This window comes from Motacilla alba, chromosome 2 (assembly GCF_015832195.1).
Source record: "Motacilla alba alba isolate MOTALB_02 chromosome 2, Motacilla_alba_V1.0_pri, whole genome shotgun sequence".
NCBI classification, from domain to species: domain Eukaryota; kingdom Metazoa; phylum Chordata; class Aves; order Passeriformes; family Motacillidae; genus Motacilla; species Motacilla alba.
The window spans coordinates 112,521,397-112,535,023 of NC_052017.1; the positions used below are offsets into that span (position 1 = coordinate 112,521,397).

Here is a 13,627-nt window from a genome sequence, read left to right on the forward strand (position 1 = left end):
AAAGACCCATTTATCTACTAAGTCATAGTATATAAAATTTGCATTTTACTTTTTAAATTGTTGATAAAACGCTCTTTTTTTTGTCATTTTACCTGATATTTTTTGTCATTTTACCTGATATTTTCTGTGTGTCTCACTATTCAAACAATTCAAAGAAAGCAATTTACTCGATAGGGTTTGTGAAAGTACCCAAAATTCACGATGCTTAAAATTCCTATTTGCATTTTAGAATCATCTGGGAAACCAATACAGGCTCAGAAACAGAGTAGCCTGTTTCAGCTTTAAAATAATTTCTGATTTTTTTGAAACAATTGTTTTCTAGTAGCAAGAAATGCAAAACAAACCATAATTAGGCTATTTATGTTCCCCATTCATAGACCATTTTCTCAAAATAGCCTAAGCTCTTGGAACAGAAAGATTATGAATAGGAATAAAAATAACAGTCTCCATGAGTCATGCTGCTGAGCTGCTGAACATCCAATATTCAGCATATTCTTAATAGTAGATTTAGAATGAACTGAAATGAGTCTCTCAGCTGGATGCTCAGAGCCTGTGTTCATTCCTACAGTCAAACCCAAGCCTCCAGCCTGTTACTCTTCCAGATCCCGAGAGGATACAGTATTGCACTAGTCTCTCTATTGTTCACTTGTACATTTCTAGGGAAAGAGCCTGCCTGTAAGCACTTCTCTGAAGCATGGCATGTTCACTTAGGGAGGCTTTTGTTATTTCTTTGGTCTTTTTCCTTTTCTGTACATTATCCCATAAGACTGTATTCCTTTCTATTGGATCTGTTGCTTCCCCACAATCCAAAAATAGCTCTGACAAGATTATCACTTCCTGTCTGTGTGTGAGAATACATATCACTTTACATGTTCAAAAAAGGCCAGAATCACTGGTAAAAAGGGTAGTACAGGCTTGAGACCCATATAACCTAACAACAAAAAGAACTAGCATTACTACTTATATTTTTCTTTTTTTTTTTCCCCTGAAAAGGTAAGTTGACATAGTTCATTGGTTTGAACATATGGTTCAGATATTGCTGAAAAAAAGTGCTTGCACTATGTGCTCTCCATCTCAGCAATACAAAAGCTTTCCTATATCTTCAACACATGGACTGCTGTGGCAAAGAGAAAAGTAGGTCTATGCAGATTATGGACTAACAGTAGACAAAGAGGGGGAAGGAGAAGCCCCAGTAAATAATAAGGCTGCAAATAAGACTTGGCCAAGAGTTTAGAATGCAAAACAGGCAGAAAAATCCACTGGTTTGGTTTAACAAAAAACCTTCCTAGAGATAAATGAGATTCTTAGGGATTAAGGCAGCAAAATGTAGAATATTAGCATGAAAGAAAGATAAGATACAAATGAAGAAATTAAGTTTGGTATTTCCCTAGAAGTTATAGCAACTGTGTTGCCTTGTTTCAGCTGGAGAACCCGTTTCATACAAATAACAGGCAATATAAAATATAGAAAACACTGGGACCTTTTCTTCTTGACATATTTTAAGCAGCTTTACAGATTGTATGACAGCATGTGTGTATGCATATGCATTTCTCACTAAACTACCATAGCCTGGATGAACTGGAATGTAGTCCCCACTCACTAAAAAAAAAAAATCTATATTTTCAAATCCAGTTTCAAATGAAAATAAATCATCTACAACTACAAAAGAAATTTTTAAAAACTAGAGCTATCTTAACTAACATCAGATGAAAGAAGCAGGACTTCACAGCTACCCTTCCACAGGACATCAAAAACTGTCAGCGATCACTAGTGATTGCAGCAAACTTTGTTTTTGTAATGCTACAATCAAATTTTTCCATTCAGACATACTCAAAATTATATTCAACAATGATAGATCTGCTCTTTGTGCTCCAGACCTCACATTTTGACAAATGTATTACCAGTTTTCTAATGATTGCATCAATCACCACACAATCTGGCTTACCCTTCCAGCATCACACAGAGAAGTCTTTACCTCACTTAAATCTTGTGTCCTGCTTCGTAACTCTGGCTTTCCTGGTACCACCACTCCAAACCAGAGTCTCGGCCTTCATCACAACTGAGGAGAAAAAAAATGCAAACAAACAAATCCAAACCCACCTAACCCTACCTTGAAACCTAACTCACATAAAACCAGTGCATCAGGTCCAGCTTAAGTAAAAGCATTGCACTGAGCATACACAGTACAAAGACCAATGGAGAATAAATTTGGTATGTGACAAAGGGTATGCATGTATACATATACATCCCATTTACACTTGTGTGTGTATATATATATATATAGAATTGGACCTGACAATCCTTATGGGTCCGTTCAACTTGAGATATTTTATGGAACTTTGCTCCTTCTGTAGAAAATATGTATTATAGAATATTAAACGGCATTCAGCTACACTCAAGGTTTATATAATTGTAAAAATAAGGTCAGAATGTAACTGTGGGTTATGTGCCTATCATTAGCTTCTGTCCTTTTAGAATTATTTTTTTAGTATAGAAGAAAAAGTATCTGGTGTATGTTCAGCCTTTTTCTCTATAAAGTTGACTAAAACTTTGTTTGCTGCTTCGCAGTCTTACTGTTAGAAATCAAGAAGAAGAGAGAGCAAGGAGAACATCTCATGAACTCCAAGCAGAGGGTATTCCAAACTGTGAGGAAAGGTATGGTCTTTATTAAGTGTTCTTTTAAGCTAAAATGAAACAAACCCAACAAGCCATACTAAGTAATTGCAATGGTTTACCTGAAATATGAAAATAACTATTATCTGCTTGTCATTTACACCCAATTTGCAAGTCACCTGTTTTTTACCTCCTAATGAACCAAAGGTCTGATCTGTAATATTTTACTTTATTTATATGCAGCACGTAAGCACATCCCCACTCCCATGACAAATTAAAACAAGCATTATAAACTGAAATTTTACTTTTTCCTGAAATAATTTTAAAATGCACCCTGTTCCCACCCAGCAAGTATGCAATAAGCTTAACCAGCAATGCTCAGCCTTAAAAAAATAATAAACTGGAGGATAAATCCTCCCAAAAGTCAGGCAAGTTTCTTCAGAAATGCTCAAACAGGTAAAAATACTTGCAAAATGGTAACATACAGGTGGGTACCTTTCAAAGTGTTTGACTCATTGCTTCTTTAAATGTATTTTCATTCAATTTTTAACCATAATTTAACAAGGAATATTAGGGATAGAAAAAATGTCTAGCTGTTGCATGGGTACTTCTTTGTTCCAATTACTCTGAGCAGTAAACTGCAATTTCTGCATCAAAGCAGAGGCAATCACCTGTATCAGAGCTTTTGATAAGCACACTTTCAAAAAACATCTTATAAACGTGTTTACACAAGTTTGCACTTGGGTAGTTCCAGTGAGGAATCAGAACTCCATGAACCTCACAATTTTGATCCATTGTGACGGCAGATGCCTCCTGCCAGCCGCAAACAGCTTGAGTAACAATCATTCGTTTCTCTCCTTTTGCTCTTCTTCCTCCTTAAGCCCTGCTCCCACTCTCGAAGAAGTAAATGCCTGGGCTCAATCATTTGACAAGCTGATGCTTACTCCAGCTGGCAGAAATGCTTTTCGTGAATTTCTGCGAACAGAATTCAGCGAGGAAAACATGCTTTTCTGGATGGCCTGTGAGGAACTAAAACAAGAATCCAACAAAAGCGTCATAGAAGAAAAAGCAAGACTAATTTATGAAGATTATATTTCTATCCTTTCTCCAAAGGAGGTATATTGCTTTCCCTAATACATGCTTTGATGTTTCTTTGCACAGTTAGTTCTAACATGTGTTTAAAGCTACAGCAATACTTACAGAGAATCCCCCGCGGCCGCCCCACATTCCACTGCCATCAAGTAGATATTTAGGGGAGGAAGGCAACCATCATCAAGGTGAGATGGTCAAAACTACTTTCACTGTTATAAGAATCTCTTCCTATGCTACCCTGGCATGCTGGTGTGGAATTTTTAGTTTGATGCACAAATATATGGCTGATCACATTATCCTTGCCCAACTCAAATTTTATTTGTTGGACAAATCAGTTCCTTTTCTCATTACACTTGGAAGAGGGGGTACACGTTTCTCCAAAAGCAGAGTAACCACAAATAAAGTGTCATTTTCAAAGACAAATTTCTCACAGAGCAGCTGACAAAATATGGCATAGAACAAACACAATTACCTCCCCAAAATTTTCAAAACTACTTTGATGTTAGCAAATACGTCAAGTTTCAAAGACACCTCAGTACAGTTTGAATATAATCCTGCCAAGCAGGCTAGAATTTTATACCTTTTAACATCCTTGCAAAATTGCAATTTAATTTTTTGGTGCCAGCTATACTTATGTACTTATGAAAATGCTGTTTAAATCTACCCAGTCCGTTCCTGCAATACTAATATCTCTCTCCAGACATAGGACCTGCAGGAAAAAAAAAACAACCTACATTACTGTAGGTTGTATGGAATCATTATATAGCCCTACCTGTGGTTCACATCAACTCTGCTTTTTTACAGCAATTTGATTAAGAAACAGCTTCCCAGGTTACACTGTCCACCTGCGTCATACTCCAAACTCAGTCTCTTTACAACAGCACCAACTCTCCAGGAAATGAACTGTCACAAAAAATTATAAATGCTCTCTACTGCAGAGCAGGAAGTTGGTCTGGAAATAACCCATCGGTCTCAGTAATAATGGGATTGCAGACAGCCTTGTTCAAATAAGGTACCTCAGTGAGGACATTACCCATACTCAAGATATTACTCTATTCAAATTTTAACAGAATCATTTTTTGCATAAGTTTATTTAGCAATTTTTACAGTCTTGGAGGACACCAGCTGAAATGCTTAAAAAAGATGGCTTTTTCAACCAATGAAACAAAACTAAGACCCCACCTGTACTATTCACCACTATTACTTACATGACTTTCTATTTTAATACACAGGTCAGTCTGGACTCCAGAGTAAGAGAAGTCATTAACCGAAATATGCTGGAACCTTCACAACACACCTTTGATGACGCACAGCTTCAGATTTATACCTTAATGCACAGAGACTCTTACCCACGGTTTATGAACTCTGCTATTTATAAGGACTTGCTTCAGTCCTTGTCTGAAAAATCCACTGAAGCATAGAATTTTTTCTTAAATGTATTTATTTTAAAACAGACGGGACTCTGGGCTACAGAAATCCACAGGGAATTTAGAATTAATCAGATATTTACCTGAAAATAACTCAGGCAAGTTTTACTACAGACTGAATAATTTAAATCCGCACAAAGCTCTGACACAATCAGCTAAGTACAGTTCCTGATTAAATTCAGTATTACTTTGCTAAAGGAAATTACGAGAATGAAGAAGAAACCTTGTTCAAAAAAATGCAGTATTTTTTCAAACACAGCAGAAAATTCAGACACAAAGCTATTACAACTTAAGTCTGAGGTACAAATATCAACTGAGCATGAAACTAAAACTGATTTATAAGTGGAGTGTTAGAATTTTCTTGAAAACCAAACCAGTTGCCCATCCACACTGTGACCAAAGTAAAAATATTACTGTCAATACTGTGCTACTCTAGGCACTGCCATCACACCTGGTATAGGTACACTCCACTTGTTTTGGTATATTTAATGCATACATGGTGCACTAATGGAAATTGGCATGGCAATCTCAAGTTTATGAGAGTTACTGGTTGAAATAATGCTTATAAAAAAATCTTTTGCTGAAGAATTGTTATTTTAGTATTAGAATCTGCTGAAAGCATTAAGCTCCCTTTGTTAATGTTCATAAAGTTAAATTATTTATTTCAGAGGAAGACAAGTCTGGGCATTCAAAATCCAAAATAAAGCACAAGAATTCTCACATATTTTTCTCTTCCCTCAGTAGGTGTTTGTAAAACCCTTCACTATTTGCTCCCAAGAGGACAAGGTTCAACTATCTTGGGTTTGTAAATACGAAATTCTCCCGTTCCCTGACAGATCTTGTAAGGTTTCCATTACAGATATACACACAATTTACTTAATAAAAGAAGGAAGATGGAACTTGTGTTCTAATACAGCACTATTTCACACTGTCCAACAGCACCAGCTCTATCCAGTTATAAACCATGTTCATTTATAGTATACTCAAAGCATTACACTCAATTCCGGGTCATATCTCAAAATCAGTAATCACAGGAAATACTAGGAAGAAAGTAAGTTGAATCCACATAAACTATCTGTAGATCTGTTACTCTAATGTCTTCTTTCTTTTAAATCACACAATTCCACTACATTAAACTCTGGAGTTTATAGTGGATTTCCACTGAATTGTATTTTTCCCTGTGTATTATTGAAATGAGCCAAATGACACATATAGGTTGGGAAGACATATGGGAAACAAAAAGACACCAAAAAAATACCCCTAGAAGGGAGAATCAGACAGACATAGTTCAGTGATGTATACTGCAGCCTTTCCAAAACCTACTCTTTGCCTAATTCCAGCACTATGGAAAATACAAAATGGGAACTTTCTCTAAAAAAAAAAATGAAATGGGAAGAACAAAACAGAATTTAAGACATTAATTTGTTTCCTTAATGCACCTGGCAGGTGACATGTTGTGCCCTTACTACATTTTGAAGCACATAATGATTTTATTTTTCAGTGCATAGCACCACAGGAGAAGAGCTGATACATGGTAATTTATCAATGCTATGGCCTGGTTCAAGCCAGGCTGGATGGGCAACCTGGTCTAGTGGAAAGTGTTCCTGCCAGTGGGGATGGTACTAGATGAAGGTACCTTCCAACCCAAATAATTTATGATTCTATAACCAGTTTTCATCATCTCCTTCCAACAATAAAACAGTATTCAACATGTCAGCACAAAAAAGTAAACCAAAAAAATCTAGAGAGAGCGAAGCAAAGTGCTTTTGCCTGGTGCAGCACAGTGCTGGGTGACTAGATTAAGAGGAAACCCTTCCATGTACCACTAAAGACACAGTTCAGTTAGTGTTTGCCACTGCTTAATCTATCAATGCTGCTTACCTCAGCTGAATTTCTATTAAACACACCCAAAGCAATACCAATACAATTTCAGTTTACGTGAAATATTGCAATGTAAGTAGTAACTTCAACAAAACAAACCAGGTATCTTCATAAGGCAGCACTCATGGGGAGCTTGCAGTCAAACAGATGATACTCTATTTGTTTTAATCAGAGTGGGCAGGAGTGCTCTAAACCTCTAAGTTGACAAATAAAGTTTACCTAGGTCAAATTCAGCTTGTTGGAAAGATCATATGCATAAATCAAAAAAAAAAAACAAAAAAAAACCCAAAAACTTCAAAGCATGTCACCTCACAAAATGGAGGATTTAATTTCTTTTTCTTTTAAGTTACCTCTCTTCCCTGCAAAAATACTTCATTAAAAGCTGGAAGACAGACTGAACACTTATAGTCCATATCAAACAATATATTATATTATTCTGCAAGAAAAAAATGCAATGAAGTTAGAGGGGAGAGAAAACTATATTGGTTTGGGCAGTTTTATGGTTAACATTAAATTATAAAAAAAAGAAAGTAATAATTTCTAAGCTTATTTTCCATGTGCCACAACTTCTAAGCAATGAACATTCTCTAGGCAATTTTCATTTTACTTCTGCATTACAATATGTTGACATTTGCAATGTGCATTCTTTCCTGAAATATCTTAACAAATCTTACTGCTGTGCTTCAGGCCTAAGCTTATACCCACCACCAGTGGCAGAATGCTGATCCCTAGACATCCTGAGAATATCTCCTAAAAACCCAAACAACCCACTCCCTTAAATATCTGGTTATTTGGAGGCTGGTTAATGCTGGATTTAATTGATGGCATGGAGGCAAGGAGGGAGGGAGGGGGAAGATGAAAACAAAAACCTACCCACACAGACAACAAAGTTTTAATTACATTTCATTGCTATATACCTGCTCATGGTGCATAAACTTCTCAGGGCAAAAGAAATGTGCACTGAAAAGGAAAATTTCCATAGACAAGCTGTTACATGAATAGCAAGAGAAAATAATCATATTGACATAAGACATTATTTAATCATGTAAGAAATTATCACAAAATCAATTTATCCTAGGTTGAAAATGAGCACGGTTGGTTTGCCTTGGCATTTATTGAACTGCAGGATATCATTAAGCTGTAACAACTTTCCAGTCCACTGGCATTCTTCCTTCAATGTCTGCACATCATAAAGCAGTAACTCCCACAGAACATGCATACTGTAAAAGACTGCTCTTTTCACCAGCCTGCTAAGCACTATTAAAATTGCATGGGCTCCTTCAGCCAACATATTGTGCTTTACAGTGACCTTTAAATTCCAAAGTCATTAGCACAGTACAAATGGAGAAAAAAAATATTCTGAAGGGCTCTTCCATATAAAGTTAGATTAAAATTCATCACACAAACATCATGTACTTATGCAGTTTCTGATTACAAAGGATATCAGAAAAAAGATAAAGTGATGAGAAAGCCTATCATATCAAAATGTTAAGTAATTTTTAAACAACTTTGCTGTAAGCAGTTCTTAAGAACATGTGTCTTCTGCCATAAAGGGTACGAGTATCGTTTCAATCACATTATGAGAAATTTTTATACTAATATTGCAACTAAATTAATCCCAAACTCTTTGAAATGGTAAAAGAATTCAAGAGTAGTGATGATCTAGTGAAACAGAAGCTAATATACAGCTGTATAAAATTGTGCTTAAAAGAAGTAAAACTCCTTAGATTTGTTTATATGAATGGCTAATATTTCATGATCCATTTCCAGAGGCAAGTGTTTGAAAGGTAATACAACCAAATTTTACAGAATGAAGACTTCAAATTGATGAATTAAGTCCTGTCAAGCTGGCAAGGGTTGTGAGTTTCAATTTAAAACTCATGTATGTGATCACAAGTGGAATCCTGAACTCCGGATAAAAACCAGGCCCTTTCTTGGATTCACAAAAGCCAAGATTACTGGGCAGATAATTCCCTTCTGCTTAGTGATAGTCAAAAAGAAGCATTCAGTACAAGAGAGTTTAAAACTCATCCTTTCTCCTGAACGAGATAACAGAATATATGAGCTAATGTATTATATATGAGAAAATGTCTTCTAATGAAGGATCCAGAAGCTGTGTTTTCTGAGCAGCAGGATCCTCTAGCCTTGCTTACAGAAGATTGGGTCCTTAAAGAACACACACGCACAGACACACAGACTTTAGAAGGAATGTGTGTGTGTTTCTCATTCTCTCTATTAGAATTGTGTAAAAATTACCTTAAATTGTAGGATAACTCTGCTTTATCTGAGAGGATTCAAGTGTCCATAAAGGTAATAACCAAAGCTGCTATTCTTAGATGGAGAGATTCATCACCAGTTCTGCTGGCACGTTTCAGTGCATGAAATGCCCCAGTGTATTGGGTCAGTCATAGCACAACTGCAGCCCAGTAGACAAGCCAGCCAGCTGGAGAAGTGAGACAGCCCCAGCCCCACCTTTGCATCCTCTTCCATACAGGAGATCAATTTCAGACAGCTGTGAAAACTGCAGCAACTGTTGAACAGAGGTCCATCCAAAATCAGTACCGGAAAGTTTTATTTTTGGATTTGGGTAACCAAAATAAAACATTAATAGAAGAGATGCATTTTTGGATCTAGCTGTTGCGTTCCATCTTTCACTGGGAAAAAGAAATGCCGTGGGGGCAGAAGGGAGAAGGATGAAGGCTGCTGCTCAGGTATCATCAGGTGAAATCTCATTTCATTTCAACTCCTGCTTGGATATACCTGCATCACAGAAAGTGCTACCACAGTTCTGGTTCTTTTAATATAGTCCAAATGTAAGCTGGTGACTACAGAAATACAATTACTACATTTTCTCAAAAGATATTCCTTCTAAGTGTCACAATCATACACTAAGATTAAAGGACACACACTGTGAGGAAGGTTAAGCAAACCAACCACTGCCTGCCCTGTATATACGTGCTGTGAACAGTTGTGGAAATTTAGGCCTACTTGGCATCCCATTTGCTGTCATTTTTAACACAATTTTTTTGACTTGTTCTTTTAGAAAGGTCCACAAACAAAACACTCTAATTGACAGTAAAGATCTTTAATTGGTTTGTTGTCCTCAACAACTTCAAAAAAATCAATTTTACATCTTTTAGTAACTCTTAGGAAGCAATCCTGCCAATGGACCTACAGACAGGCTGAAAATCAACCTATGCTGCTAGTAGAAAAAATGTTTTCTAAAAGGCATTAGGGTAAGTTGAGTTTAAATGTTTATATATAAAAAGCTATTCAAGAAACCTTAAATGCTAAGCAATTTTCTGCCTAAAAAAATAGTCTGTAACAAAATTTCCTCTATTTTAATAATTTTTACCCTTCAGCAGAAAAGCCACACTTCCTTGCATAAGCTGACTGGAAGAGCTTGCTGTATCAAGTACTAACCAAACAGTTCTTGTCTCCCAAAGTTCAAGTGTCATCATACTATTTCCAACTCATTTGTTACGGTTGCCACTATCACACAAAAAACATTCAACATAGAAAAACTTGGTTTTCCTTTACATTAAAGGAATTTATTTTCCAGGAGCTGTGCATACTCTTCCCATCCCCTCATGAATAATTTACACAGTGTCAAAATAGACCTCCTCAGCCCCAAACTCTAACAAATTAAGTAATATAAAATTAGATTTAATGAATTTAATCCCTTCTAAAGATGTTGACATGTTTTTCCTTGAAAACACACTTGCAAATATTTCTAAACATGCACTGTTGAAAAGCAAACTCTAAAAAAAGCAGCATTTATATAATTTCTCATATGGAAAAGATCACAACTTTAATAATTTATTCCCACTTGCAGGTCTATGATGGACACAGGATACCCTACATCTCAAAAAATCATTTCATGAACAAAATCAATGCCATTTAAATGAAGGGAGTTTAGTATTACCTCCCCAGCCAGTTTAATGTAATGAATTGGTTACCTGGTGTTATTAGGATAGCCTACAACACAACGCCTTTGCTTATTTACAAAGTCTAAGCCCAAGTTGGTTGTCAAGCACGTTAAGCAAGACTGAACACTCAAATCAGATTTAACCACTATTTTAAGACATTCTTAGAAATAATGCCTGCTGATAGGAGGTAAAATACATGCTTTGGGCAATAAAATATATTGCATTGATCAAAGCTGGTTACATAAACAAGCTTAACCAACCACTGCAAAAGAGATCATCATATCGACTAATAAATATTCAAACCCCATGACTGCAAATTTAGTCCTAGTCCAGAAAGAGCACACGAACTAGAGAGTTAATTAAATTGTGTATTAGTTAACAACTGAGTTTAATGTTATGAGGAACTAATATACTTTTTCTGCTTGCAAAGCAAAGTGAACACAGCAGAGAGAAACAAAATTTCATTCTAACAATCGAGCAAATGTGGAGAGGCAAAATACACACAGGAGGAGCGTGTATATTTCAGACCACAAAATATACAGTACATTATTCACATAGTTAGAAAAAACCAAGACAATTACCAAAATGTTTAACTGGTAAAAGTTTAATGTCAACTTACTTATAAAAATGAAAAAATATTTTAAAATTCACCATACAGTTGAGCAACCTGGCCCTATGACTACCAGCTCTAGGAAGGCATTTAAGGAAATTATGGTTGTGTCAAAACAAAGGCTAACTTGAGGCATGTATGCTGCTTTGAAATAAAAAGAAAAGAAAAACCAAAAAACCCTCTCATTTGCAGGAAGCTAGATGCTTAGCCTAGTTTTTAAAGCTAATTACAAAATCCTCGTTCATACTGGTCCAGATGTCTTGACAATTTCTTCTTCTAACAGAACTGTCAAAAGAAAACAATGTTTTATGAGATCTTCATACATCTTAGTTCTAAATCTCTGCAAGAAGAAACAGAAATACAGCACCATACCTGGGATATGGAAATTACTAATTAAAGCATTTGCTTAGATTTTAACCATTCCTTCAGGCATCTGTACACAGACGCTTCTGTAACTGCCACCTTACATAAGGTTTTAAGGACAAATATACTTTTTCAGGTACTGCAAACAATTCCATCAAACGATTTCTAAGCTTTATATATTATTTAGGTATCTTGGAGCCCATATTTGAACAATGTTCAGCAATAAGCTATGTAAACCAAGATACATAAAATATTTTTTATGTGGCAGTCTTAACATATACCATGGCATGGCCCTGCAGAGCTGCAGCATTCTTAACATAGGAAAATAACAGAATGAGGTTATCATGCTTCCTATGGCAAGTAATCACACCTTTAACTGTAAATTTTACAAGCCTTCCTTTCAGTGTTTCTCTGTTTTATTGAACTACCAGTGTTTCTCAGAAGCTTTATAAATTCCCGTTTTCTGAACTTAAGAAAAAGATTCAATCAAGTTACCACTGCCCTACACTTATCCTGGCACAGGAATACAGCAGCAGTCATCTCTCTTTTCTATTACTTCTTCTTTTCAGAATAGCAAAAAACCAGAAAAAACAATAACAACAAAAGGTCTAAAAAAGGCCTGTTACACTCACCAAAGCAGAGATTAAAACCAGTTAATAGAACTTTGGGTGAGGAAAGAGAAAAGACAGTGACTAGCTTGTCACCACTTTGTATGGCAAAGCAGTATTGTAACTAAATGTTGCAATGACTAAGTCCTGACTTCTCTTCCCTTTGCCACCAACCTTCTTGAGAGATCTCACACCTTCAGTCAAAAATAAATTTCTAATTTAAAGCTATTGTGCAATCTCAACATGTAATATCATTAATGGGTTAAGAAGTAACTAAAAGTCAACAGAAAGTGGTTTGTCACATTTACTGTAAACCCAAATTAACCAGAGAGGCTGGCTGCCTGCTATCAAATATGCAGAGCAGTCTAACAGTCTTACCTTCCATCTGTTTCCACATTCATTACAGACAACAAACGTTGTCATGGGTTCATCAGCACTGCGGGTTTGAACCTTTGGCAAAGGCAAGAGCCAGAGTGGAAAAGGAAAATTAGTATCTTCAATTTTTGTTAGTGTGTGTTCAATGTAACTTAAAATCAAAGTTTAACATTAAGGAAATAAGTTTGCATAAAAATACAACTTTATGTATCAACTGAAACTGGGCTTTTGCCTCGCTATAAAGCCATGATAAACTTGGATTTTGAGAGATTCAATAGCACTAAAATACCAATTTCTACACTGTAACTGTGCATGTATTTCTAGGAGAAGATTCTGCACTAAAAGTACAATGGCCAGTACAGCTTCACATACATTTACCAATGCAAAGGCTTAAAAGTCTCACAACTGAAAAACAATTTGCTATTTAAAGCATCTGATGAACAATACAAAATATAAATGCAGTTGATCCCATGATGAAAATGACATTCGCTGAAGCACAGTTAAGCCAATTAAAGCACCCTTTCTGTGGTTGTAGGAATGACTGCAAATCAGGGTCTAGTGTTAGTCAAATGGTACATTAAATATATATATAAATATACATGTGCATATACATACATATCATTTTCTGCTATTTAGTCCCTCTGTAAAAATAAGCTTACACACATTAAAAACAGTACCTCTCCTCCACATAAAACCCTTATGAATATGATGTATTAAGAAGAATTATCA

At 35.8% G+C, this 13,627-nt stretch overlaps 2 protein-coding genes across 9 annotated transcripts in view; one reads left to right on the plus strand and one right to left on the minus strand.

Moving 5' to 3' along the window:
• RGS20 (regulator of G protein signaling 20) overlaps positions 1–7,299 on the plus strand; it is a 36,216-nt gene extending 28,917 nt beyond the window's left edge. For all 4 annotated transcript variants that reach the window (XM_038160397.1, XM_038160406.1, XM_038160425.1 and 1 more), the window contains 3 exons: positions 2,569–2,655; positions 3,495–3,729; positions 4,938–7,299. In XM_038160397.1, the coding sequence (XP_038016325.1) occupies positions 2,569–2,655; positions 3,495–3,729; positions 4,938–5,126 (511 nt within the window). In that variant the 3' untranslated portion in view covers positions 5,127–7,299. The remainder of the gene's footprint in view (positions 1–2,568; positions 2,656–3,494; positions 3,730–4,937) is intronic.
• Positions 7,300–7,903: 604 nt separating this feature from the next.
• TCEA1 (transcription elongation factor A1) overlaps positions 7,904–13,627 on the minus strand; it is a 29,901-nt gene continuing 24,177 nt past the window's right edge. For 4 of the 5 annotated variants that reach the window (XM_038160453.1, XM_038160445.1, XM_038160471.1 and 1 more), the window contains exons 9-10: positions 12,902–12,973; positions 7,904–11,837 (exon numbers count right to left, since the gene is read on the minus strand). In XM_038160453.1, the coding sequence (XP_038016381.1) occupies positions 11,829–11,837; positions 12,902–12,973 (81 nt within the window). In that variant the 3' untranslated portion in view covers positions 7,904–11,828. Of the gene's footprint in view, positions 11,838–11,867; positions 12,974–13,627 lie in introns of those variants that run through there. The other variant, XM_038160436.1, reaches the window with a different exon arrangement.